Raw genomic sequence first — 27,963 nt, 5'->3', positions numbered from 1 at the left:
CAGCTGCTGACGTCAGCTGGCAGCCTGGGCTGTGCTCGCCGCTCCGGACATAGCGCCGAGAAAAATGCTGCTCTCCGTATCGCCAAGGGCAGGAATCAACCCATACAACGGCTATAACAGCAGAAACAGCAAAAAGGTAAACGCTTTCGGGATTTTCCCCAATTTTCGGCTTGTTCGCCCTGCAGGGCAACACGCCTGCGTCTGTCGCGACCAAAAAAGAGAGAGAGAGAGCGAGAGAGAGAGAGAGAGAGAGAGAGAGGGTTTGTGACAGTGAGCTGCAGTGTCCTTGAGAAGCTAAACGAGCTGAATTTAACTTCAGACTTCGTGGAGTCAAATATTCAGCTTAAAGAGCAGGCCCGCTCCGTGGTGTGTGTCAAGGTGGGAAATTTCCTTCTACCGCTCGGTCCCTGTCACGCTGGACGCCTGGCTGTTTTATTTAGTAGTATTTGTGTGCGGGTACTACAAGCGGGGGATGTCGATTATGGCTCTGCTCACTCATTTGAGAAAAGTCAGTGGTGGGGAGCAACTTTTGTGGTTTACTGTACGGTGCTGGGATAGCGCGTCAGTGCCTGGATGGTGTTTGTGGAAGTGGGGGTAGGGAGAAACGCAGACTGAGAGGGAACATGTTACAAAATGAATTCTGCCTCTTCCTCCGTGAGAGAGCTCCGGACACAAGTATCTGGTGTTAAATCAGGTCTTCATTGTCTCCGCCGCCGCGTAAGTTAGCAAAGTTTTTTTCCCCTCTTTCCCTCGTTTCCCATCAGAAAGCGGAATATGCCCCACCCCTTGAAAAATCCCACCAGACCCCGATGACTACATTCCCAGAATTATGAATCGCGCTCTCTCTGTTGCGTTCACTGTTGACATTGTCACTTTTTGTAACCACTACGTGAGGGCAAATGTAGCCTGACTACTCTGCTTCGAGTAGTACACTATACACCGTAACAGAAGCCATTTAAAAATGAGCAAAAGTGTCTCGATACAGTGAAGTAGCAAAGCTACTTTTCGAGAACTTTTCGCTTCCTATAATCCATATTCCAGAGTGGTGTTTTTGTTTAGTCACGCAGACCTCTCCCTGTGGACCCTAATGACTTCTAAGTGACGGTAAAAGCTTTTCCTTTGAACGTGAAGGCATCGTGTTGTGATTTTTTTTCTCTCCATCCAGTAGAGTAACAGTGGTTTTTCATCTCCTGCTGATATTCCTGCATTTCACTGAGCGTGTTGCTGTGAGCTCCTGAACCCCGAATGGCATTTTGAAAATGTGTATTGACATATTGTCTCTCTGTGATCGCGGACTGCTCATCCTACCAGATCTGATGTCAACACTTGCGCTTGTCTGGGGCAAATAGCTTAAAATGTTTGGGTTGTGCAGGCTCAAACTCAATTAGCGATTTGTTTTTGATGCAGTGGCACTGGGTTGTTACTGAATAGACTTTTAAATTCACTGCTGTTACTAGGTTGGGTTTTATATTGTTTCTGACAAATGGTTCATTCTCTAAACTATCAACACCCACTTTATTTTTTACATTTTTTTAACACCACTGGGGACTAAGAGATACTGTCAAAATTTTTTTAAGGAAGTACACAAGTGTGAGCAGTGGAGTGTGTGCATGTCAGCACTTTCAGTTTCATTTATTTAATTTGGTCTTCTAGTGACATACATGTACACAACAGATCATGTGGCAGTATTTAATTCATTGCGTGCATAAGCAGATATTTTGGTGATGTGCTAAATTCTTGTGGGAATTGCCAACACTATTTAGATTTTCCACTTTCTTTCTCAAAAGAATTCAGATGTTTCAAAATGTGCACTGGCAAATTAAGACTAAATTTTCTCATGTGTGTTGATGTTTCAAAAACTATATGATTGGTGTTTTTTAATCTGATTTTCTTAATTTTATTGGTAAATGGCCTGTATTTATATAGCGCTTTAATAGTCCCTAAGGACCCCAAAGCGCTTTACATATCCATTCACACACACATTCACACACTGGTGATGGCAAGCTACATTGTAGCCACAGCCGCCCTGGGGCGCACTGACAGAGGCGAGGCTGCCGGACACTGGCGCCACCGGGCCCTCTGACCACCACCAGTAGGCAACGGGTGAAGTGTCTTGCTCAAGGACACAACGACCGAGACTGTCCAAGCCGGGGCTCGAACCGGCAACCTTCCGATTACAAGGCGAACTCCCAACTCTTGAGCCACAAACCCCCCACATCACTTACAATGCTGGTAATCAGGAAATTGTTGCGTTCGATAAGTTTAACACAAGCTTTCACCAGATCATAAATGTCAGCTGATTTTCCCTTGCAGACTCCAAATAAAAGGCCTTGATTATATCTTTTGCTTCTGCGAGTCCGCTACGGTCCACTTGGCTCAAAGTGACTTAAATTTCATCATCAGACAGTGGGTGCGAAAGTCCATGTGGATGCCTGCATGTCCACCAATTTTTTGTGACACACAGGCTTGTCTGTTTGGTTGTCGGGTCTCTACTTGCTGACCGTGTCCGAGTATAATGAAAGCTAAATATGACATCTGCCTTTGCCGGGTGCCTTTGTTTATCTGTTGCATTAAGTGTTGTTTTCAAAAAAAGGGTGCAAAGATGATTTGATAAAGAGCTGGAATACTCTGGAGAAGTCCAACCCATGTTGGCTTTTTAAGACGGACACCGATAACTGATGATATTAAACATCCATTAGTCTCGTAAATTGATTGATTGATGATATATTTTTTCTTTCTGACGCTTGCACCATTAAATAATTGTATAAAATTTTGTTATGTGTAGTTATTTATTTACTAGTTGTGCCTGACTCAGATGAAACGTGTGCTGACAACAGGGAAATGTTCTCCTGTGGTCAACTCATGCGACATGTACAGTCCTAGCACGCTTCACGAGTGTTGCTCTCATCTCTACTTAGATTTTCATGAAATACACATAAAATACACATCAGCATTAAATATTAGTCAAATTTGTTTTCAAATATAAGTATCAGCACTTCTTTTAGTTAATATATTTGCATCTGAATTAAACGTGTGATACTCAGTTGATTTGAATTTGCTTATCTGTGTTTTCAGTGCATAATGATTAGTTTCAGACTTCTCAAAGGAATAATTAAGGTGAAAAGGCATAAAGCAACATGTAAAAGAAGCTTAAGGCATAGGCAAAACATTTACCCCTCAGTTGCTTTAGTAGTATCAAGCTCCTCTATGTTGGGGAGCCAAAGTTCACAGAGGGGTCAAGTTCCTGTGTTTTGTTTCCGCGCACCTCCTTTCATTCTTTTGGTCCCTTGCTCACATTTTGCCGTACCTGAGCTATACAAGTGCATCGAATAAAAAACAGAATGAGAAATAAACCCATTCACAGGGGTGAGAAAAGCGCTCTTTGTGTGAGCACGGTGATTACTGAGACTGACTTAGCGACTGCTAAATGCCATTCGGTTACTGTCGTGCTTAAAGGCTGCTGCTCCTCCCCTGACTCAGCACCTCATTTCCTCCTTCAAATAAATAGAATTAATGTTCTCAAATCAAATTTGGTCGGTTTCCGTGTAAAGCTTCCTGCATGGAAACATAACAGGAGGCGGCTCGTCGCTTCTTAAGGTATCGTGAGACTCAGTCAGGGCGGCATCGAATGGCGTGGGTTTTTTTTTCTTTGTACTTGTCATTCACATTTTTGTTTCCCTCTTGGCTGGAGACCTTTTCAACAGATGTCAGCTTAGTGCTGTGATTTAAAGCTGTGGATGCCTCAACATTGACTCTGCTAAGTCAAAGCACAGCTATGTATATGAAAAGAAATCAAAGAAATCAATAAAGCACATTGACTGGAGCATTAAATTCACACACAGATAGAAAGGTTTGCTCTAAAAAGGCCATTGATGGAAAATAAGCAGATGTGAAGTCTCGAATCCATTTCTGACTCGGTAGTTTGATCCTTTTACACATGAACTCCAAACGCTTTCACAAGTATTCATTCCTGAATTCAAGCATTATGTAAACCAGCAACATTTAAGTGGGCATGTTTAGTTTTGTCACGTTACTCCTTGATAAGAGTTGATGTCAGAAAGTTATGCTAAGACTTCCAGACAGATGTTTATTAAATGCCTGTGCTGGCAACTGATTTTACTTTGCAGCACTGATGTTTAAAGAAAACCTCTCTCACTGTAACATCGTGCTCAGAGTAAACTGGGTCATTTAAGAAGTTTGATTTTGTTTGGTACGGCGTGTTCTCTCCTTAACGTGACTGTGGAGGTTTTAGTCGCACGCGGAAAATAGTTGACCTGCTCAAAATTCCCCAAATGATTGCACTAAATGCACTAAAGCAATAAAACATATGCAGACCAGCATCCGATGGAAGGTTTATGCCACAGCTGCCATTTTTACATTGCTGTAATATTTAATGCACCAATATCTCCAAGTTCTTTGAAATAAAATTATTTTTTTCAATGCTAAAATCTAATTATTGCTGTTATCCATGGATCCATGTACTGTTTTACAAGCAAAGAGCAGAAAAAAATGTAAAGATCATTATTATTGTTATATTAGGATGACGTATTACATTTATTTACTTACATTCCTAAACAGAAGAATTAGTTTTAGTGGTTGAATGTTACACTTCATTAATTTCTGACTGACTCCAGTACGCTAGCTCAAATGTGGCTATAACAACATGACTTCAGTTTATTATTTGCGTAATAAATTAAATAAAATATCTAGTTTTACATTTTTTATTGAAAGATTTCTAAAATATTTAAAAAATCTAAGCCAAACTAAATTGTTAAACTGTATTTGTGTATTATAGTGAATAAAAAGTCCTTTCCATTAAGCGAGCTCTTTGTTTGATGGCTGTTGTACAGTGTAATTGTAAAAAAGTAAATAAAAATAATGCCTTAGAGTTAAAGAATAAATGGAAAGCCTCAGTAACTCTGGGAGAAATAAAGGAAACAGTGATTGGGGTTAGTCGGGATAACAAAGTGACATGTAATCATGCTTTCATATGATAATTAGAACATCTTTAAACAGTAAGTTAATTGGTGCAGCATAGCGAGCTTGTGTTTAGCTTATTAAGTCAAGCACTTTATAGCACCCATATACACTGTTCAGTGTTTATTTGTTGTAAATGAGCAGTATTTGCCCCCCTATACTGCAGGCAAGGTAATTTAGAAAATAAAATTAGAATAATATATGCCTTACACACCTCATTTGTTTTAATTTGCAGCTTAAGGAATGACCTGACTATTTATAGCATGTAGTATGAAAAAGAGGTGATACAAGCTTTTTTTTTTCTCTTTAAGGTGGATTAGCTGTTATCTTAATAAACATGGGTGATCTCAGCAGTGAGCAGAACCACTGTGAAGATTTTGCTAGCCACAACTGTGCACACCTGGACTGAGAGCGCGAAATCACAGTGCAAAGAAATATTTTTGCCACACAGCTGTGTTGGGGTTTTCTTTTCTTTTTTACTAGAAAGAAGGTAGAGCGAACTAAATGTTCATTAGGATTCATTTTGATACATTACAACTGTGCGCTGTGTCAAACATGATTCATGTCCTCGTTCATGTCATATTTTCCTGTCACTGTGACAGGAACTGAAAACAGCTGATGTCTAGGAGGTAGAAAGCAGGTGGCTGTCTCAAGCTTAATTCACAGTTTCATCGCACACAAACATGGCTCAATTTGTATTTAAATTTTTTGGGTACATGTCTCGCTGCTTCATAAATACGTTCCATGCAATCATATTAAATGAGGGCCTGAAAACTGCGGTTTGCTTGGCTGCCAGTCATCTGTGTAACCGTCTCACTGACACAAAGTTCCACACTGTGTGCCCCGACACAAACACTTTAATGCATATTAACTTTAACATCGTTGCTGCTCAAACACTGACATGCTAATGCTAGAAAATAGCTACACCCAAAGGCTTTAGTTTCCATTGATCAATTGTTTTTTGAAGTCTGAATGAGGGGAAAAAACATATTGGGTGGCTGGTTTTTTAAAATGATACTTATTATTATTTGGGTACTTTTTACAGCCCACACATTTACTTTGTTGTGGAGTCTTGTTGCTTTCATTAATCCTATTTTCAGCAAGCAGTAGGCAGCTGTTTTCAGGCAAATAATCTCTTAAAAACCCACAGTATATGACTTGCCCATCCCTAAATGAAGGATAAAGACAAAGATTAAAGTAAATATTGGCAGGGATTAGGGATGTCACGATACCACGATTTTAGTGGGTACCAATAATCAATTAAATGAATGCGTTTCAACTGGAAACCTTTTTATTTAAACAGGAATGCACGTGTGTTCTGACGCAGATTGAGGAATATGAATCAGGATTATTTATATTGTATTGAAATCAGCCAATCCTTTATATCAGACACTACTGAAAAAGGTATCAGAAACGACTCCACACGGTTGTGCGTAAAAAAACCAGCTGTTTTGCTGCAGCGAGTTTTGTTTTTTTTTCTTTGAACTTTTCTGTACAGCCACCTTTGTCCTCCTGGTCGCATGCCAGGTATATGTTTATCTGTCTCTTTGTTTAATGTGTCAGATGTTTTGGATCAGTCCCTGGCCAGAGTGCCAGCCGCATGAACCGGCCAAGGTGAACAGGTAGAGAGGGAGACAGAGTCCTTGGAGAAAGCACAGCTGTCAGAAATCCAATGCCGAGGCCTGCGCCGATGCCAGACGCTCTCTCTCTGTCTCACATTTTGTTAGATCTCTAGCTGAGCTCTGGCCCAGTGTTTGAGAGTATCCGTTTGCAAGCTCTCCATCCTTTGCCACCTGACCCGGCTTGAAAGCCACGCAGGCATGTGCATTTGGCCTGTGCGTGCGCACATAGGTGTGATCAGCGACAATAAGAGACAGACAATTCCAAGATTAATAGGTGCCTACAAAGAGACAAAAGGAAGGGGAGCGTTGCAGACTGAAAGGAAGGAGGATTCAGGAACGAGTCTGGACGTGAGTTTGGTGTCCCTGTCACCTGGTTGGAATGCAGAGCTCCTCATTTAGAAGGCTGTGTGATAAGATCAGGAGCAGACACACAGCATTTCCTGCCTACTGCCATACTGTCACTCACCACTTTATGAGACGTACAGTCCTGTTCTTATCCTCCGCTAACACGTACAGACTGTTTAACCTTTTTAAAGATACCTGCTTTATGTTTTTATGATTATTAGCACTTTTGTTTTCTGGGACGGAACGTTCCGTTGGGTGTATAATGAAGTGTTACATTTTTGGTTGTATGGTTTTTATCAACATGGCAAAGAAGAAAAGATGTGGTTACACACATCGGATAACTCTTCCGGAAGGTTTGTTAATGCTTCAGAAGGATCGTAGGTTTTGAATTCCCATGACTCATTGCTCTGGTCGGTCCTAAAGAGAGGCGGATGTAAAGCGGCAGCTCAGCAGTGTAATTCTATACACGCTGGAAGCTGTGTCCTCATTTAGTTAATCTGTGCATTAGCATAGAAGTCGGCTGCCATACACAGGCAGTCATGGCTCTTTCTTGCCAGCAGGACATGGGGAGGTGGGCAACCCCCCCACACACACACACACAACCAGGAAGTCCATGGACTTGTGTGAGTCAGCTTGAGAGGCTGAGATTTTAAAAAATAAAATAAAAGCAGAGGTGGCGTGAGACTTAAAGGACGGTTGAAGAAGGTGCACTCATGTGACACCTCGTGTCAAATGTCTTCAGGGTGTTGGTGGAGGATATTTCTGATACAATTAAACCGTTAGACATGCGATTCAATTAGGTAAGATGTCTCACTTAAGCCAGTGAGCTGTTCCTGTGCGTGAATCGCCTCTGAGAGTTTAATACAACACGGGGTACGTCTTTGATATTGTGAAAGATTAAAGGCAGGGTTAAATGCTTGCAGTATGCTATATTTAAAATAGACACTTCCTTCCAGCGTCAGAGTCTTCATACAGGTTTGCATAAAAATAGAGGAAATGGTTTTATTTATAGAAATGTTCTTGATTTTTATCTTTGGTCCTTAAAATAATCTATTTATATTTCCAGTCTCACAGAGAAGGAGAAATGCAGCGTCAGGACTACAAAATATGATTACTGCAATAACGTGAAAGCTAATTACCAACCGTTGGGGGTGGTGACTTTTTTTTAAACTTTTTTATTTTTCAGTTTAATATTTTTTGCTTCTATAACAATGTACCCGCACACTTTAATGTAGGACCCGAGAGAAAGATTACACGTCACCACTATAACGTGACCGAGCATCAACAGCATAGTTACAGCACCGTGAATTTAAAGCTTTTTGCAATAAAGAGAAATTTCTGAAAGCCTGACAGAGATTTGCTTCTGAGCGTCAGTCGTCTCTGTCCAATTGTTAATATGAACTTTTATGCAGCTCTCTGTGCACATTTTTAGCCTTAACAACCCTTCAGCGGTATGTGTGCGTAGTTAGCCGTGTGACTGCAGACCGGTGATTTAAGGGGTGTTGTTGCAGTGATACGCTCACTGAATGAGACTTGGCTTTTTGGTAAAGAGAGTTTGAATGAGATTATAGGCCTCTGCTGTCCTCTTCTTTCATTCACAAATTAGCTGCCTGCAAAACATATTCATCAAGAATTTCACTGTGATGATATAGGACGACTCCTGTAGGCAGAAGTCTAACACACTTGTGAACATGTTTGAATATCCCTGGAATAAAAGATACAACGAAAATGGACAAAAGGGAGGCTGTGCTTCCATCTCATCTACCTGTCATGAAAAAAGTCTACATTCAAGCTTAAGTTGGTGGTGGAGTAGGGGGTCACAGGTCAGAAAGCCTGTCTTAAAGGGACCTCACGCCCTTATGGATACTGTCTAATTAGCAGAATTGAGCGATGCTGTCGGTGATCCCGGTGCGACCGTGTCGTCCTGCTGGGCCTTTTTTAAACACGACCAGATTGATCGGCGAGCCCTTTTTATTCCTCTGTCGTGAAATAAACCCATTGTCCTCCTGCCCAGCTTCACAGAAGCACCCTGCTAAGCTTATTTAGAAAGCATGCTTGATCTAATTCGTTCCTATACAACAGCAAGTTAAAGAAATTGGACTGTTAAATGAATGCGATTGAAGTCATTTTCTCACTGCAGACAGCCAGTTTCGCCTGTTCTGGTGAAGCTGGTGCGCTCTGTGTTTATTTCCCCAGTCATGTTTGGAAAAAAGCTACCAGATCTATTCCCGAAAGGAGAAGTTTTTTCTTTTCTTCCTTCACTGGCAAAGCGATAATAACATCATATTTATTCCATTAAAATGAAAGCATCTGCACAGTTACACAATCTTTTTGTTTGATATCTCCAAGGAGAGCCACGGTCCCACAGAGAGATTAGATGATGCACTTTTTGTTGCGCAACATCCGTTTCATGGTCCTAGCTGTGAGTCATCCATTAGTTTACAAGCAGAATTCACTGCCACTGCATCCTTGTAGAAAACAAACCAAAATAAGATAATAGCGGAAGTAAATGTCAAATGTTTGGCTCATGAGCATGTTTGTTCATATTTTTTAATAAAGTGATAAACTCCAAGTTTATTAATCTCTTTAAATTCTCCTTGTTTCTGTTTAGATTCGAGTCATTTCTGTAACCACATATCTGTCATCAGACATCAGCCGATGGGGTTCTCAGACTCATAATTATCGTGGATTAAGCTGATCCCTGTTTTTGCATCTAGCCGCTCGGGATCTTGTTAACCCTTTAACCTTAATGACTGTTTGAGAGGGGAAAAGATTACACTGTTAAAGTGAAGACTTCAGCGAGTTTCGGGAGCGAAAATAAATGCAGCGTTGTCAGTGTCTCGTTTTTGACGTATCTGCTTTTTTTCATTTGAGGTAACACGAGGCAGCGAGTCGCACTACAAAGTAGACATTGTTAACATCAAGGCTATTATTTATTTCTGCATCATGAGACTAACTAAATGTTGGTCTGAGATCTTTAGGTCTTTGGTTTTTGCACCACAGGATTGTTTTGTGTGGTTCTAGAAGTTAAAAAAAAAAGGTTACCCAACATTGAGAAAGCATAAGAGGCCCCTTTTCCCTATGTGTGGAGCAGTCGGCCAAGAGGCCCCACATTCCCCTCAGAAAGCGCTATTGGTGAGTGTTGACATGAGGGCTGTGTGATATCACTTTTCGCAGCTCCCACATAATCATCTGTTTCATGCAGGATTACTTTCCATTTCTCCACATCTCTAAACACGCCTTTGAATTTTCACACTTTTAATAAAAACTTCAGCGTACTTGTGTAGTTTCTGCTGGCGTTTGAGAATATCAGCGATGTTTTTTCCTATAAATGTTTGTGCACAGTAAAATAATCGGTATGTTTCTTTCTTGCTGCAGCAGACCTATGTGTCCTCCGGCCACCAGATGGCACCCCCCAGTCCCAACACCAACAGTAGTAGCAACAGCAGTGGCGGTGGAGGGGAACAGCTGAGCAAAACCAATCTGTATATTCGCGGCCTCCATCCGGGGACCACGGACCAAGATCTGGTCAAGCTCTGCCAACCGTAAGTCATTTTTAAACTTTTGGTTATTTTGTACGTAGCACAGCAAGTCGAATTTTTATAAAGTTATAAAATCATCCTCTTTCTCATTTTTTGAGTTACCATCTATCTATCTATCGTCAAGTGGAACATAAAACTATAGGTCGGCTGGGGTTAGCTTTGGAAAACATGAACACTGGATGAAGGAACAATCTAGCTTGCCTTTATTCCATCTATGAAATCCTCGCCTACCAAAAACACTGTATATAAAGGATTAGACGTGACCACAGTGACATCACTGATTGATAAGCTAAGTTCTGTTTCAAGTTTCGAGCCGAGTGTGCTGTTCTAGCTTTTTGTAACCAGTCACGAGTCCTAGATAGATCACGAGTCCTAGATAGATCTGACTGTGAAGCTGAGGCACTAAAACCACCTTCACAATCCTACTGTTGACCAAAAAAAAAAGACAAAAGGAACATTGTGCTGTTTTCAGTATAAATGGAAACTACTGACGGAGACCATAAGCCCATCAGGAAAGTGCTATTTGACAGCCACGGGGTGTTAAACAACCAGACTTCTTTTTGCAGCCACCTGCTGGACCTTAGAAAGAGAGCACTTCTTCACTGGCTTCCTTTTCCAGATGTGGAGGCTACCTCCATCTTTTAAATACAGCCTTTGATTTTACACACACAGAGAACTAAAAATGGTTACACAATGGAGACTTTTTGGCAAACAACTTCACATTTTTTCCAGAGTCTAATTTTCACTGTAGCCATCGTAAACTAGATGCACTATGCAAATTCTTGTTTGTTTCTGTATGTAGACAGAAGACCTACTACAATCTGTGATATGCAATAACACTGTTCTACTGTGTGATGATTAGATGACAGTATGACTTGCAATACAACGTCTACACAGTTCAGTTGAGAGTTTTCCTTAGGTTGGTGTGGGGCTTACATTAGGTGTAGATGCTGTGTTTGAACGGGTGCAGTGATAAAGGACTTTTGCTGCTTTGTGTGAGATAAGAAGCTGCAAACACATGAGAGAACATCCTGCAACGTTTCTCTGATTCCTTTAGCTGACATGCTGTGTTTGCATCTAAGTCTTGCAGTGGTAGATGAAGCCCCAGACTTAATCTCATGTATGTAACAGTCCGTCCCATTGGCCACGTGTGTGCGTGCTGACAGTGAATGCGTGGTGCACGCCTTTCAGGTTGAATTTTCTTCATTGCACATGTTCCTCTCATAACAATGAAGAAACCGAGACTTATCTGTCGGTGCTAGTGGACACACATGTGTATTGAATGCTGATTGGGGCCTTTGAGGTGCTGCTACTTCTGGCCTTTAAACAGAATCAGGTTAGCTGCTAAGCTAAGTTTATCCTAACCTAAACCAACATATTCTGACTGTTGGAGTTATGGTGGTGCGCTCATATATACCAAGGTGTAACCTTAGTTTGGGTCTATGAAGCACTTAAAAATGCCTGTCTTATGTTAGTTGTGATAGGGGTGAGTCTTATCACAACTAAAGTCAGTTGAATTAATCTTGATGGGATAGGTGCTGAGATAAAGAAAAGAAACTTACAATATTTCCTCATTTAAACTCAGTGAAGCCAGACTTGTACACCTGGAAACAAACAGCCTAGCCAGTGTAGTTAGCTTTACAGACAAGCATGCAGTTAAACACCCAAACTGGTTTTTGGCTGCTGCAAGTGAGTGCTGTACGTCACAGAAGTGAACTTCAGCCCCACATCCATCAGGGCTCTTTCACAGTAAAAGCATATCCCTGTGAAGAAGCTTACACAACTTCTAATTTAAAAATGCCCGGTAATATTTCCAACATCACAGACCATCCATCTTTAAAACTTTGATTTTAATCATCCTGCCCATACAGAGAAAAGTATCAGAAGTATTAAAATCCACAGGGAGAATTTACTTGGCTTGTGACCACACATACACACACTCATGAATTGTCGTGTGTGTGAGCAATCTAAGAAGATCAGAAATGTGCAGATGTGAAACACAGGAAGTTTGAGTGTTAAAGAGATTTACAGAGAAGCCATTGTGGATTGGCAGAGAAGTGGAAAGAGGACGGAGACTTTAGAGGAGGGTGGGAGGGCTACTGTTGAAGGAGAAACTTAAATGAGCGGGGAAAAAAGTAGCATGGCCTGCTGGGAAAGAATGTCAGATGACCATATATGGGTTAGGGCTGTCTTTTAGGCCCCTTTGGGCTCCATAGTGTGCTTGGTTGGTGTTCTCCTGCAAAGGAGCCGAGGTAAGCGCAGGGTCACACAGTCAGTGCCCGTTGACCTTTTAAACTCATAGCATTGTTGTTGGGGAAGTCATAAATGACAGCTTTTATTTTTATCTTTGGTTCTAATTATAACTCAGTGATCAGTAAGTCTTAAGTGAGTTTTTTAGATTTCTTTAGTTTAAAGGCATCAGATCGAAACCAGAAAAAATAGAGATACCTAACATCAGGTCAACCAGTTTTTTTTAAGCACATTTCTATTGTCCATACAACAAACATAGTAGTTTCATTGTGCCTAATGAACTCACAGCAATGCCACTAAAGACCTTTGGTTTCTAGATAAATGATAGTTAAGTACAATTCAAGATCAAACTCACATTTATTTCACCTTAAAGTTGTTTCAGTCGGACAATATTCATACCTCGAGTACCGACATATAATCCACATTGATAATAAAAAATATTTAGACTTGATTCTCACCTAGACTTCACTTATATCTCTCATCTAAATTTTGCTCTTTGCTTGTAAATGCCAAACATTTTTGCTTTTTCCTAAATAATCAGACGCTTACTGTTCTGACATAATCAGGTGACAGGTGACAAAGTGCTTTCTGTAAAAAGAGTAGTGGATAAACTTAATGAAATTTGTCTCAGAAGGATGTGCGTGCATGTGTGTACGGCATCTTTACTTCCGAGGCTTTATATCAGTGAAAAGACACCGCTATAAAAAGAAACCAGTGGCTTTCAAGTCTGTTTTAGTTAAAGGTGACTGGTTATTTCAAATTTCCAGCTCCTTGTTTCTATTCATGGACCTTGCTAGATTAGCCTGGTGTGATTCAAATTTCAAAGAAATCCTTAGCGCAGTCCCTGAGGTTGTCCGCTGTCTGAAACTTGCAGTTCTGTTAGGTCCGTGTTTGTCAAAATAGGATTATTATGACTTCTGCAGCCATTTTTCTTTTATTTGGCGGTGTGGGACTGTTCTGTGTAATGCAGGGAAAGCAGCAGCACCACCACAAATGCTTCACGTAACATAGCAGGCTTCATTGACAATGCACGTGACATTGATTAAGTCAGCAAGAGCATGAATAACATGAAAAGGAGGAGATTAGGCGGAGGTGGGTTGCAAAGTGTTTTGCAGAAGTTGAGCCATCAGCTGATTTGGGCTGGCCACCCTCCTATTACAGTAGGTCAACTTCCTTTGACTGGCTGCCTCTCATAAACACAAGGGTTGAACTCCAGGTGGGTGGGGTTGCTGCTTTCATGGCAGAAGGGTGCTTTACCTTAACGTGATTATCCATGCAATCAGAATATTTGTTCAGGAATGAAATGTTGAACTGCACAGGAGCCTCAAAGTAACCAAAGCGTCCTGTAGTACAGAGTACGGCATTTGCATTCAGAATAAAGTGATGTAGAGGTAAAACACAGCACAACATAGAAATACTTGAAGTATAATTACATGAAAATGTCACTGGACACGTTCTGCAGTTTCTCGAATGGCTGTAAACAGCACAGCACCAGTTCAGCTTTGTATACTAACAAAAATCCACCATAAAATCAACTGTGTCCATATGTGAAAGCCAGAGGTCCAACTGTAAAACTTCATTTGGGCTTGAATGGGTTACATTATATCAGGGGTGTGTGTACATTCATGCCTAACAACCACTTTGCAGCTGTTAGATGACACTGGGACAGTATAAACATAGCCTGTGTTTATTTGGTAATGGCTGATGAATTATTAATGCCTGCAATAAGGAGCTTTTCTACCACTATAAACTGTGCAGCGGAGCTTCTAGATTATTTTAATTCATCATAATCGAAATGAATATATACGTTTATTTGAATATCAAACTTAACACACAGACATAAGCTAATAAGGTCAATGCAAACATTCAGTCATGCCCCACCGCGGTAACTGGAGTGGAGCCATAAACGTTGCTCCTATATAACTTCTGGTCTTTGCATTTAGGACAAAAGTGGAGGAGTAGCGATGTCTTTAAATTGAATTGCCAGTCATTACCCACGTCTCTGTTGTGACCATCAAACTTGGTCTGAGTCATGTGGTTAAACGTGCACTGAAACAAGGCCGGAGTGTAGGACCCAGCAGTGTGCTACCATGTGAGGGTGGAAAAACAGAGAGAGAGAGCGGGACGTGGTGGGAAGGAAGGAAGGCGAACTGGAGGGGTGAAGCATCAGGTTACAGTGTACATTCCGCCCAGACGCCATGTTGCCCAAACAGAGGAGCACCAGCCTCTCTCACTGGGTAAATTCACCAGACAAGGGCAGGTCTATTATACTGTAGTGCTGATGCACCGTCTTACAACACTGCATTCCATTAGTCTCAGCATGTTGCATAACACTTCTCATTTGCTGCCTTTAAGGTGATTTTCCTACTATCAATATTTATGTGGCTGGATGTATGCAGAAACTGATTTTCATCTTTTACTGACTGACCTTTGTTGTACGTCTCCGTTGACAGCTGTGAACCGAAATGACAGGTTAAGACATGAACTTGTGTTTCGCACGCTATATTCCTTCTTTTGTTTGTAGATGGGTGGATGAGAATGCATTTTCCTGAAAATTAATATCCCAGTTTGAGAGTCTGATGTTGCAAGTGACAAGACGTTTAAGCTGTATTTAAGTCAAAAATACCCTAAAGCAGAGCTGTATTTAGAAGAGAGGTGTTAGTGTGTTAGTCTGTGTGTGTGTGTCTGGTAAAGACAGGCCGGGAACAAATTGTTTTTGGCCCTGGGGTGCCGTCCCCTGTCTTCGAAAACAAAGTCAGGGAACAGAGTTACTGTATGGCGGCCTGAACAGAGACACGAGGGAGGAGTCAGACGAAGTTTTCAGTGCCTCTTAAGATCATTAAATGCACACAAATGGTTGCACAAAGGATTTTGTATTCGTGTTTACGCCTGTAGTCTGGCAGCCAGGGGAAATTTATAAATATTGGCATGCATGTGGTAGGAGCAGATTCCTCTTGTTGCCTCGTTGTAACCTTGTCCACTCATTCATCCTGTATTCTGTGTTCTTGTCTCTTCCCTGAAGGTATGGCAAAATTGTGTCGACCAAGGCCATCTTGGACAAAACTACCAACAAATGTAAAGGTAAACTCTAATAATCTTTTCAAAGACTGGGTTGTCATGTTTTTTTTTTTTTTTTTATTATTATTATATATACATATTTTTTTGAATGTCATTTTCAGTCATTCTTTGGCTGTGGCGAAGCATGCCATTTGTCAAAGGGTTAGGAAAACACTGTTTTCCTGTATGGCCCAGAATTAGATGGAACATCCATGTAAATGGTAAATGGCCTGTATTTATATAGCGCTTTACTAGTCCCTAAGGACCCCAAAGCGCTTTGCATATCCATTCACACACTGGTGATGGCAAGCTACATTGTAGCCACAGCCACCCTGGGGCGCACTGACAGAGGCGAGGCTGCCGGACACTGGCGCCACCGGGCCCTCTGACCACCACCAGTAGGCAACGGGTGAAGTGTCTTGCCCAAGGACACAACGACCGAGACTGTCCAAGCCGGGGCTCGAACCGGCAACCTTCCGATTACAAGGCGAACTCCCAACTCTTGAGCCACGATCGCTCATAAGGCCTCAGTCACATAGCTCTAAAGACTCCAGATCAGTTGACATGTGCTTGCTGGAGTTTGCTGACTGCTGACAAGCAAAATCTGTTGCAAAGAGGATGCTCCACCTAAAACCTCACCGGATTGCTTTGGTCAGTAGCAGACTGCCACAGTCACCAATAGTTTGCACAGAAGGCATGTACTTGGCTGCAAACCCTTTGCTCTTGGAGATGTAGCGAAACTTGAAAAAGTGCAATGTAAACCACAAATGGAGAATGTTCACCTTACAAATAAAAAACACTGCTACCAACATGTTTCAAAAAGTGCATCTTTTAGTTTGAAGACAAATGTTCTCAATGGAAGGATGGCTATTGAAAAGCTTCCATTCTTAAGGAAGGGAAACATGGAGGAAAGGCTGAGGTATGCCACATTACACAGAACTGGACTGAAAATCAGTGCAAACCAGTTTCATGGAACGATAAATCCAAATTTGAAATGTTTGGTTCAAATTGTCATCATAATGTACAGACAAGGTCAGGAAAGAGGTACAACAGTGAGTTTTTGGAGCCCACTGTAAAACACGGTGGAGGCTCTGTCGTGGTTTGCAGCTGCTTTTAGGCCAGTAGTCTTGGGGACCTTGTCAATATTGATGGAATTGTGAATGCAGGAATGTACAGACATATTATGAACCACCATGCAATACCATCTGAAAAGCAACTGATTGGCAACGGCTTCAGTTTTAATGACAATGATCTCAAACACGCTGTAAAAGCAGTAGAAGCGCGCCTAGATGGAAAACACTCAGTGGAACACTATCAGTCATGGATTGGCCTCCCCAGAGCCCACACCTCAGCGTTATTAAACCACTGTGGGATGATCTTGACAGAGAATGAAGCAAAAGGCAGCCGACATCCAAAGAAGATGTCCTTCAAGAAGCCTGAAGAACTATTACAGAAGACTACTTAAGCTTGCGTATCAGATTCAGCTTGTAAGAATAAACGTGGTCAAACCAAATACTGACTTTCAAGCTTGTTAGAATTGCTTGCACATTTCAATGAATCACTGCACTCATTTCCCATTTTTCCAGCAAAATGTAAAGAAATGTGGCTCAACACTTTTGTAGAGTGCTGTATTCAGCAAGCGCATGGCATCTTTTCATGTACTTCCTGATGCTACAGCATTTTTACCATCAGTTTGTCTGTTTTACAGGCTATGGCTTTGTGGATTTTGACAGTCCAGCAGCAGCACAGAAAGCTGTTACAACTCTGAAATCCACTGGGGTCCAGGCTCAGATGGCTAAGGTAAGAATTAGCCAACTATCTTGTATCCATCTACCACTTGTTGCTTCCAAGTTTACCAGCCACCATTAGATTTAAACATGCCTTGTTTAGCCCATCACCCCGTCTTGTACCCGTATTGATCTTCAGAGAGCCATCAGCTCAAGAGTCATGGCCCCATTGCTGCGCACGTACACACACTATCATGTAAAAGGTTAAAAACTGTTACATGCAGTGGCCTAATTGGCAGCGACTGTGCTGTTGGAAAGGGTTCAAAGTAAACTCTTGTCTATAGGGAGGTGTGTGTGTACTGAGATGTCCCAGTGATGCACAGCCCAGACCTGCAGAAACAGTTTGCTGATCATATTTTTTATTGCTTGTTCCTCCGCTCTGTTCGGTCTCCTCTCAAATCCTCATTTTGCCTCTTTCTTCACTGTCCTCCGCACTACCTCCTGTCTCCTTCCCCCTCACGTACTTCATTTCTGTGCTGTGTATGTTACAAACCTGCTCCTGTTGTAGCACTTGTTCTGAACTCTGTTGTAGCACTTGTTCTGAACTCTTTGTCCAAGTGTCTGAAGTCAAAGCTACTCTTGTCGGCCCATTAAGCTGATCCCTCTGGCTCTGAGGCTCCCCATTGAAGGAACCCGGGGGGGAGGGTGCCACTACACCCGCTGTCAATGGGACAGGCACAATGGACTGGCATTGTCCATCGCCTGGGCCTGGGCCTGGGGCAGACACCAGCACTTAGTACACTCCACGCCGGCGTCCCTACCTCCTCCCTCTATCTTGCACCCAAACAGACCTGCAGCAATGTAACACCAGGGTCTCCCTCAGAGCAGCGCTGGAGAACTGTAACGGATACACACTGCCAGCTGATCTGAAACAGTCCAGTGCAACTAAAACCTGAGTCTAAGTTCACTGAGCTGCTTCTGTAAGAGTGCCATACAATCCTGCGTATCTTTGTACTTGACAAGTGCAACTGGACACCATAACCTGACTCACCCAGACAGCATGTGCTCAGTGAGAGGTGTTGATAACCACTATATAAACCTAAATATACACCGCCGTCTCAGAGTCAGTGGGTATTTCAGGTCAGCAAAAAAAAAAAAGAGCTATAGTCAATGGTATTATCAATATCAAGGGCAGGTTCACCTGCCAGCAGCTTCACCATGGCTGCTGCAGTGTTATTCACAAACACAATGAACCACACCTTGAACTAGATGTCCTTAGAGTGTGTGCTAAGTCCCTGAATGGGCCACCCCAGCCTCCAGGCTGCAAGCCCAGAGGAGCTGCGTGTGTAGGGGCAGCGAAACAATGGCAAAGTTAAAAATAGAGCCCCCTCCACCCCACCCCCTCTGTTTGTTTTTTTTCTTTTTTTTCTTTTTTACTTCTCAGCACCTCCCTGTTTGAACTCAGACGTCATCACCCACACGCTGCTCGACACACAAACACCCAAGCGAGCTAACGCGCAGACACACCTTAACAGACACGGCTCGGTGAAGGCCTGGCACAGACAATACACGGTGACACCTCAGCAAATCCCATTCATGCGCCTGAGCTGCGCGCGGCAACATTTTAATACAGCAGGAGGAAAATTGTTAGAATATCAAACCGTCTGCCGCGTGCGCCGGCCAAGCTAAAAGGAAAACAAAAAAAGGGAAAAGGGGTGGAGTTTTTTGTTTGTGTTTGTTTTGTCATATGGCTTTGAATTCCATTACTGTCAGCTGGCCTATGACCCCTGCGGTTTGCTCCTCTGTTGCATAATAGCTGTGTTAGCAGGAATGACGGCAATCACAGAAAATAGGTTATCTCTCCACCAGATGGCTGAGAGTAGGAGATACTCATGTAGGCTATAAAACATTTAAGATAGCTGTTGACATACTTTAATTCCATAAATGTTCTCAGGAATTCTTCATTGTCAGATCGCCACCTCTGTCAAATGTGCCCGAACAGCTTGGCAAGTATCTGAGGTACTGGCTGTCCTCTCCTGGTTGTTGCTTGGATCAGTCCAGTCTAAACAGTTGTAACTCGATTTGCCTCGCTCGCTCGCTGACAGCTTCTGACAGCTTCTTCTCCATCCAAATTTAAAAAGCTTTTATTATTTGTGGTGTGCAGAGCTGTTTGATTGCATGCAGCAGGCACTGAAAAGAGGAGATAAAATGGTATAGAGAGCAGCCTGCTAGTCAGAAGACACCCATCTGTCTTCTTTTCTAGTTTCACTCTTTTTCTGTCATTCTCCTTTCTAATTGCCCAAATGACTGCAGAGGCCTGGGTAGGTCCTACCCTGCAAGTTTCCTCCTTCCGTAACAAAATATCAGCCTTTTGAGTTATTAATTTCCTCCCTCTTTCTTCGCTCTCCGTTTTTTTTTTTCCTTCCCCTGTTTTTTAGCCCAGCCTCTTTTTTTTTTCATGGTTGCCAGGCTCCTGTTGCTCTGTGAACTCTTTAACTTCATGCCTGGCTTCCTGTCTGCTTCTGCATAGTCACACAAGGTTTCGCTTTCAAGTAGTGCCACCAAATGATCTCTCCTCTTAATTTACTCACAGATCAAGATCTCTTCATTAGTCAAAATTATAAAAAAAAGCACGACTCGCTACCCCTGTGCACAAATTAATGCTTTGCAAATGTCAGAGTGTTTTTTTTTTTTTTTTTTTAGCGTGCACGCAAGGTTTTTCAAATCCTCCTCAGCTGTGACAGTGACACATAGAAAGTGGTGAGAGATTATTCAGGGTTTCCCTTTATTGGTCTGTCACTAATTGCTTAAAAACATTTCAGCAGGTTCTGTTACTAAATTATGCTTGACACGCAAATGTAATTTAATCAATTTGCCAAGTGCAGTGGCAGGTGTTGATGGAAAGACGGGTCGCACTGCTGCCTACACAAAAATTTGTGCCGTGTGGAAAAAAAGATTTTTGAAAGTGACAACATTTTTCTATTTGCAAGAGTGCCAGGAAAGTGTGCTATAATATATATATTTTTAAATTGAAGCCGGGAGAACTTCACGCTTTAAGCAACTGTAAATACTTGATTAAAGCAGCGGCGTCTGCACCGACACGGTCGCTTTGAGATAAATAATAAAAAGTCGGCGCCGCGTTTCCTCATTCAAAGCTTAAGAAGATGCACGAGCGAATGGATTCTCATTTCTCACTTTCTGTATAGCAACAGGAGCAGGACCCCACCAACCTCTACATCTCCAACCTGCCCGTGTCTATGGATGAGCAAGAGCTGGAGAGCATGCTCAAGTCTTTTGGCCAGGTCATTTCCACCCGCATCCTCCGAGATGCTAATGGGACCAGCCGCGGCGTCGGATTTGCCAGGTCAGACTGTGGCCTCGCATGGTGGCCCATCGTGTCTTGAGCTCATTTTCTGTTATCAATTACGTGTAATTTGTGCAGCTCTGGCACGGACCAACCGAATGCAAACAGCGCTTCTCGAGAGGGATTAATTTGAACTCTGTCTGGTTTTTCAGGATGGAATCCACGGAGAAGTGCGAGGCCATAATTCAGCATTTCAATGGCAAATTCATCAAGACTCCACCAGGAATACCCGGTGCGTGGAATGTTTTTTTTGTATTATAGAAACCTGATACTGTTGTAAGTGCTGGAGCTGAGTGTGTTTTCTTCCCCACTGTGATCAGTGAATTCACTCTCTTGTTTGACCTGTTGCTTTCTCAGTGCCCACAGAGCCCTTATTATGTAAGTTTGCAGACGGAGGTCAGAAGAAGAGGCAGAACCAGAGCAAATATCTCCACAATGGAAGACCTTGGGCTAGAGACGGAGATACGGTAATGTCTTTTTTTTCTCTCCTCTAAAATTCTGGAGAAAAATCACATCAAGTACATACTGGAAAGTTTTGAATTTAATCGTCCACACTCTGTGCTAGCAGACTGTTTTAGTACGTACTGCACCGGTGTTTGCATGACCTCACTGGTTCTGAATCCCTTTTTTGTTTTCCCAGGGAGGAATGACGCTTGCATATGACCCCACAGCCTTACAAAATGGGTGAGTGGTATGCACGGACTGACTAAAAACAGTCCCAGCCCTCCAGGAAAATAAACATAGCAATCAGAGACTGGTAAAAGGCTGCCCTCTGCTGGACATTGCAGGAACTCAGATATGTTGCTAAATTAGCTGGAAATTGTGGACATGTTGCAGTTTCCTTCATGTTTTCTTCTTGTTGCTCTGTGTGTTTGGCAGCTTCTACTCCTCACCTTACAGTCTGGCTCCAAATCGAATGATTGCTCAGACTTCCCTCTCTCCCTACATGCATTCTCCTGTCTCATCATACCAGGTGGGACTTTTCACTCTGTTTATATTCAAATTATTAGTAGTTTTGTTTGTTCATTTTTAGCCCTGCTGGTTTTTAAAATCTGCATGAAAGTGAATCATGTATTTTTCTGTTGCTTTTCTGTACCGAATCCCTCATTAAGGTCACGTTATGTAAGTTAACATGCAGAACGGCTGCTTTCATCCAGGTCCTGTCTCTGTTCTTGTGACCTTTTTGTGCCAGCTTACACATTAAGGGCTCTGAGGGGACTGTGACAGCACCAGATGAAAAATATCGAAAAGTAATTTTGCGATGTACTCCCGCCTCTACAGGTACACAACCCGTCCTGGATGCACCATCAGTCATACCTCATGCAGCCAGCTGTGAGTATCCCTTCTGGTCAATGCTTTCTGGTCTTTTCACTTGGCCCACAGGGCAAAAAAGCATAAACAAAAGTGTAAATGCAAAAAGCGCTTGAAGCAGGATATACAAATCAAAGTGTCACAGCAATGAAAAAGAACATAGTTCTTTCTGTTACATGGAAATCAACAGGAACAAGCGGCCTCAGTGGTCACACAGGAAGCTGTAATATTTATTGGATCCCTGATAGTTGTGATCTTTAAGCGTACGCTTTAAGCATTGACCTGCTTTAGGGAACGCCATTCATGAATTAGTCTCAATACTTTTTTGTGGTTGTAATTACGCTGCATGTTAAACTGGACAGTGTATCTGTAGCTGCCCAGCATCAGCTGCATTGCTGCCACTATCTGAACTTGACCAGTGGCAGCTATGATTTGCATTAACCAAATGAAAGGAAAAATATCTTCTGCTGGGTCAGCTTTTATGGAAAAGGGATCAGGGTGCGTGCCGAAGCCATGTGGAAAGCTTAAAGAGGAATGCACACCTGAAAGGGCTTTTGTTTCATCAGTAGATATCTACAGTTTAAAAAAAAAAAAAAATTAAACGTGTACCAGTGTTATTAATAAAATATGATGAATATTAACCTCTGCATTTTAACAAAATGTAGTTTCTAGGTCATACATGTCACACTCTGGGACTGCATTTAGGTGTGTGTCTCTGTGCGTTCGCAGGGTACAGTTATTACCCCAACAATGGAACATGCCATGTCCATCCAGCCCACATCCATGATGGGACCTCTCACCCAGCAACTAAGCCACCTGTCTCTGGGCAGCACAGGCACAGTCAGTACCAACAGACACACAAACAACTGTCCCCGTCACTAACGACATTTACAAGTGTAATTATTTGCGTGAAATACTAAACACACAGTCACAGATTTCGTTTTCCTCCCTGTCTTCCCTACAGTATATTCCGGCCAATACAACTATGCAGGGGACCTACATCCCCCAGTACACCCCAGTGCCTCCTTCCAGCGTCCCAGTAGAGGTATGAAACGTTTCCTAATGTCTTAATGATGTTTTGTTTTTCCATGAGGTGGCTGGCTCAAAATGAAAACTCCTTTGTGGGACATGCTGTGTAACTAATAATTGAACGTGGCTAAAGAAATGGAGGTGGTTGTTCAAAGGTGCCAGCTGGCTGATTGAATTCACTCGATATCCCGAGAGCCCTTTTAAAGTGATCACGAATTTACCAGCTAAACCTTTAACTGCGGCGTACGTCCCTGTGTCTGTGAAGTCATTTTGTTGATGTTTTTGAGATCAAAATGACTTAGCAGTGCTGTCCTGCCTTCTTTTTAATCTGTGAAACAAATGTGCCTAGTTTAGGTTGCAACTGCTCATTTTCCTTATTCATTCATAAATCTGCCAGATATTTGATTCATTAAAAATTGTCAAATAATGAAATATTGAAAAGCATCTGTCATTTTGTTGCTTTATTAGGTAAACAGCACCACTTAAAAGTGCTTTTAAGAAGCAGCAAAAATTCTTCCATCGTGTTGATTATCTGTTGAATGACTGATTATTCCAGGTCAGCACATGTGTTTGCTGCTTGAACCAAAGAGAATATTTCCAGCTGGGAGAACCTGTATAAATGGAGTGTCTGCTTCTGTTTCCGCCCAACATTGGGCTGAGTCCATGTGTAACCTTTGATAACCTGAATGCAGCCATATGCGAACCTCAGATTTAAGACTATTACCTAACCGGGCAAGCTTTGGCAATTTCTTTATGTCTTTCTTTATTTACTTTGGCCATCACTGCGCAGTCTGTGTGTTCCAGGGCTGTATTATGGCAGATCCAGGCAGAGTGCTCTGCAGTAGGGCCTCTGAACCTGTGGGGTGTTTTTAAGCCATTTGCTGAATGGAGCTCAGTGATAGCAGTGGTGGCCTCTTAGGTGACCTTGTGAATGAGAAAATGGATGATTTATGAATGAAGTACAACAGAAAGCACATGAAAGGGGGAGGCTGTGAGTTTAAATCCAATATTTGCTCTTTGTGCATGCACACAAAAGGATAAGATGCATTTAATGTGATTAGGAAGGGAGTTTTAAAATATCGTCTGTCTCCTTTATGCTAACATCTGTGTGGTTGTCATGAATTATTAAGTTGCTAAACCTGACTTTTCTTTTCTTTTACCCCAGGAAAACGGTGGCCAGCAGCAGCAGGTTGCAATGGAGACTCCTACAGAACACACAAACTACTCATACCAACACACCAAGTAAAGCTAAGGTAGATAAGGTCGCTCCTTCCTGCAAATTACAAATATGTAGACGTTTGTAAATTGCTTAATTAGCAAAATTGTAATGAGCATGAATGAAAACACAAGTCGTGGTTAAAAGGGACACAGATGATTACAATGGTGAAAATATTACTAAGTTAAAATAACTTTTTTTAAGGAGGTTTCCACAAATCAAAAACTCTAGAAAAATAATAATAATAATGGATTACATTTATATAGCGCTTTTTGAGACTCTCAAAGCGCTGTACAATTCCACTATTCATTCATTCTCACATTCACACACTGGTGGAGGCAAGTTACAGTTGTAGCCACAGCTGCCCTGGGGCGAGGCTGCCATATCGCGCCATCGGCCCCTCTGGCCATCACCAGTAGGCGGTAGGTGAAGTATCTTGCCCAAGGACACAACAACCAAGACAGACAGAGCTAGGGATCGAACCGGCAACTTTCCGGTTGCAAGATGAACTTCCCAGCCCTCTGAACCACGGTCACAATAAAGACATGATGGTCATTGTGGCTTCTGGATGGGGGCATGTTTATGAGTGTTGTTCTTTGTATAGGGACTTTAAAACTGAGAAATTCTCTGTACACTCCACCTACATATGTGGTTAAACGTTTCTCAGTTATTGAGCCTTTGAAGAGCAAAATATCAAATATTTTAAATGTAATTGTTTGTGGCAGTGCTACAAGCTGATCGCCTCTATGCCACATCGCGTTGATGCAGTAAGCCGAGGGGAAGGAGCCTGAACTAAGCACAGAGTGTATAAATGAACATGCTTTTCCGAAGCTGGACATTATTTTATTGTAAATCCTTTTTTTTAGTTGCTCTTATGAAAGATTATAATCTGATATTAGATACTGGATTTCTAACTTTCATGAGCTATAAGCCTGTATGCTGTTTGTCATATCCTTGCCTGGACATGTGCACCACATCCAGGGCTGCTGCTGCCATTTTTAGATCCCACCCTGGAAGTCCCCATTCTTCCCACTTTAAACTATCCGCAGTGGTTACCAGATCTTCTCTGCTGCGTCAAAATTGCAACCCTCATGGTAAAGAGGTTGAAAACACAGGGCATGCGGTGAGTGAAGATTGTGCTGCTGTGACTAAAAAACATTTTCACGCCAGGCCGCAGCACGGCTGAGGCTGTTTGCACCGAGTGGTCGTCTCACTCTGGGGTACTTCATTGGTGCATCAACCGGTGATTGTGAAAAGAAAGAAAAGGAGAAAACAGATGACAGATCATTTTCCCGAGGTGATAAATCACTCCAAGGTTTGAAAACTGCCTCAGCGGGAGCCAACTGTCATCACCATCGGCTTTATCTGACACCAAGTTTATGTTTGCTCTGAGGTAAGTTTGAGGTCAGCGGTTGCTAAGCACAGACTTCCAGTCAGGCATCTAAAGGTCGCTGCAGTGCTGGAAGCGGTCCAGGTATGCACAGTGACGCAACCTTAAACTCAATAGCAGCCAAACCGGAATCAGGTGTGGTTCGTGCTTTCAGTGATCGTAGAGGTAGACGGTCACGCCGTGTGTATCCATCGGCTGAAAAAACTCAAAATAAGGAGTAGGAAGGAATGCTTTGATATTGCATAATATGATTTTAAGAGGAAGACTTTAGCTAATTATGTCTGCTATGGTCTAAAAGCATCTCATGCAATGTTTTCTAAACTATGATCAGTGCAAGTGCGCGAGTGGGTTTAGAGTGTCAACGCTGAGTCGTGTGTTTTGCAGCTCCCGGCAGGGTGGGGCCGAGGCTGCGAAATGAATCCAACCGAACAGGATTCAGCTGGAAGAGATCTGTGCTCCATACCATCACCAAGCAACCCGACTTGAACATGGATGACAAAAGGAACACGTGTATGCCTGTGAGTGTGTTTGTTTGTGTGCGTGCGTGTGTGTGTTTGTCTGTTGTTTGTCTATTTCTGTGTTTTTTGTTTCGTTCTTTTTTGGGGGGGTTTAAAGAAAAAGGACAACACTTAACATCATCAGACTTTTCAGCTCACATCCTCAAGAGCTGATCAACCAAAGGTGGGAATCTTCTTCAAGAGAAGCTTTGATCTATTTTGATAACTGAAAAAAAAAGGAACGTAACAAAAAAAGAAGTTTAAAAAACTCTTTGGAAAAAAAAAATTAAAAGAGGAGGAAAAGACAGAGCATTATTTTTGTGTACGTAATATAGCAAATTCTTATTTTTAACTGAGCATTCTGGATGTTTCAGAGTGATTCAAGGAAGAGTTGAAACACAATGTGTCTTTTTGATTTTTTGTTTTTTTTGTAAAATATGCAAAGGTTTATTTTTATTTCCTGATGTCTGTTGTTGTTTGACATTCTATTTGCAGCAGCGGGACGGGTTGGGGTTCGGGGGTGTGCGGGGAGGGGGGCAATTTGTACAGATTTAAAAAAAGCAAAAAAAACCTTACAAACACTTCCGCTGGTCTGGTGTGTCGAGTCGCTCTGACTGTGGGAGGCAAACCGTTTAAAGCTACTTCTTCCTGTAACTGCTGCAGAGATTTCTCATCACGCACAGATGATGACAAACATCGACTGTTTATAGTTTAGTCAAATTAATTCTTCTCTTTCTTGTTTTTTCGTTTAACTTTAAATCATTCTTTCATAAGAGAACAAAAGACAATCAATTATTTATATTTATATTTGAATTATAGTTCTATTTTTTAGAGGTTCTAGATCAGCGAGGCATACGTTTATACAAAAGGAGTTATTTAATACTGTAGTCAATGAAAACATGAAAGAGCTCCCCCCCCCTCCCCCCTAGCTGAGCTCCAGTGTTTGGCTCATGAATTTAATTTTTAATTATTTTTTTATGATTGGATCACTCTCAGTCCACATATGCTTACAAAAAAAACCTGCACCTACTGTTAATAGTTAATACTTTACTACATCCTCGTCCATGAGAAGTGGTTTTAAGCGGTTTTGTGGTGGCGAACCATCAGGTATCATTGAATTCATCCTCTGCCTGAAGTGGTGACGTGTGCCCGCATTACAAAGGAGAGATTATGTGAAAACAAAGAGCAAATGCAGTGACTAAATTAAGACGTAGCTTAGTGAAAGCAATGAGGGATATCGAATGGAAGACTAACAAAATCCCTGAGAATAATTAGTTTGAGAGGAAAGGGAGCTGTAAGTCTTTTTTTTTTTTTTCAATGCTGCTGTCACCTGAGTTTGATTCTTTGTCAGTGATTTTTGTTTTTTAGTTTGTAGAAAGTTAAGTGTCTTCTGTTTTTTCTCTCTCTCTCTTTTGTCTTTCACTTGAAAGTCTTTGAGCTAATTTGCCTTATTTTTTGATGAGTTAATCTTACAAGTAGATTAGATTTTAGCTGTAGATTTTTAGCTTTTTATGGAGTCGTTTTTTTTTTTGTTTGTTTTGTTGACGCTGTTTTCTTGTGCGCGTTGTTTTCTTTTCACATGAATTTCCGTTCCAAACCTCGCGTCGTCTGTCCCGACATTGCGTCTGGCCTCTTT

General features: G+C 41.9%; 1 protein-coding gene across 3 annotated transcripts; it reads left to right on the top strand.

The window, feature by feature from the left end:
• LOC146574280 (RNA-binding motif, single-stranded-interacting protein 2-like) lies at positions 1 to 26,834 on the top strand. 3 transcript variants are annotated; one of them, XM_085273819.1, is made up of 14 exons: positions 1 to 136; positions 10,323 to 10,489; positions 15,759 to 15,817; positions 17,502 to 17,593; positions 20,727 to 20,884; positions 21,037 to 21,116; positions 21,242 to 21,351; positions 21,525 to 21,568; positions 21,764 to 21,857; positions 22,166 to 22,216; positions 22,925 to 23,035; positions 23,160 to 23,240; positions 24,390 to 24,477; positions 26,215 to 26,834. In XM_085273819.1, the coding sequence occupies exons 1-13, from the start codon at positions 65 to 67 to the stop codon at positions 24,468 to 24,470; spliced, it is 1,200 nt and encodes a 399-aa protein (XP_085129945.1). In that variant the 5' UTR covers positions 1 to 64; the 3' UTR covers positions 24,471 to 24,477; positions 26,215 to 26,834. The 3 variants fall into 3 exon arrangements, with proteins under 3 accessions (XP_085129945.1, XP_085129946.1, XP_085129947.1); XM_085273820.1 differs by having other exon boundaries at positions 10 to 136; positions 10,326 to 10,489; XM_085273821.1 differs by lacking the exon at positions 1 to 136 and adding an exon at positions 269 to 378.
• The last annotated feature ends 1,129 nt before the right edge of the window (positions 26,835 to 27,963 follow it).

The sequence above is a fragment of the Mchenga conophoros genome, linkage group LG5 (assembly GCF_057382185.1).
Source record: "Mchenga conophoros isolate Kocher_MC1m ecotype Shallow Benthic linkage group LG5, M_conophoros_male_GT1.1, whole genome shotgun sequence".
In the NCBI taxonomy this organism is placed as follows: domain Eukaryota; kingdom Metazoa; phylum Chordata; class Actinopteri; order Cichliformes; family Cichlidae; genus Mchenga; species Mchenga conophoros.
This window is presented reverse-complemented; position numbering and strand designations above follow the sequence as displayed.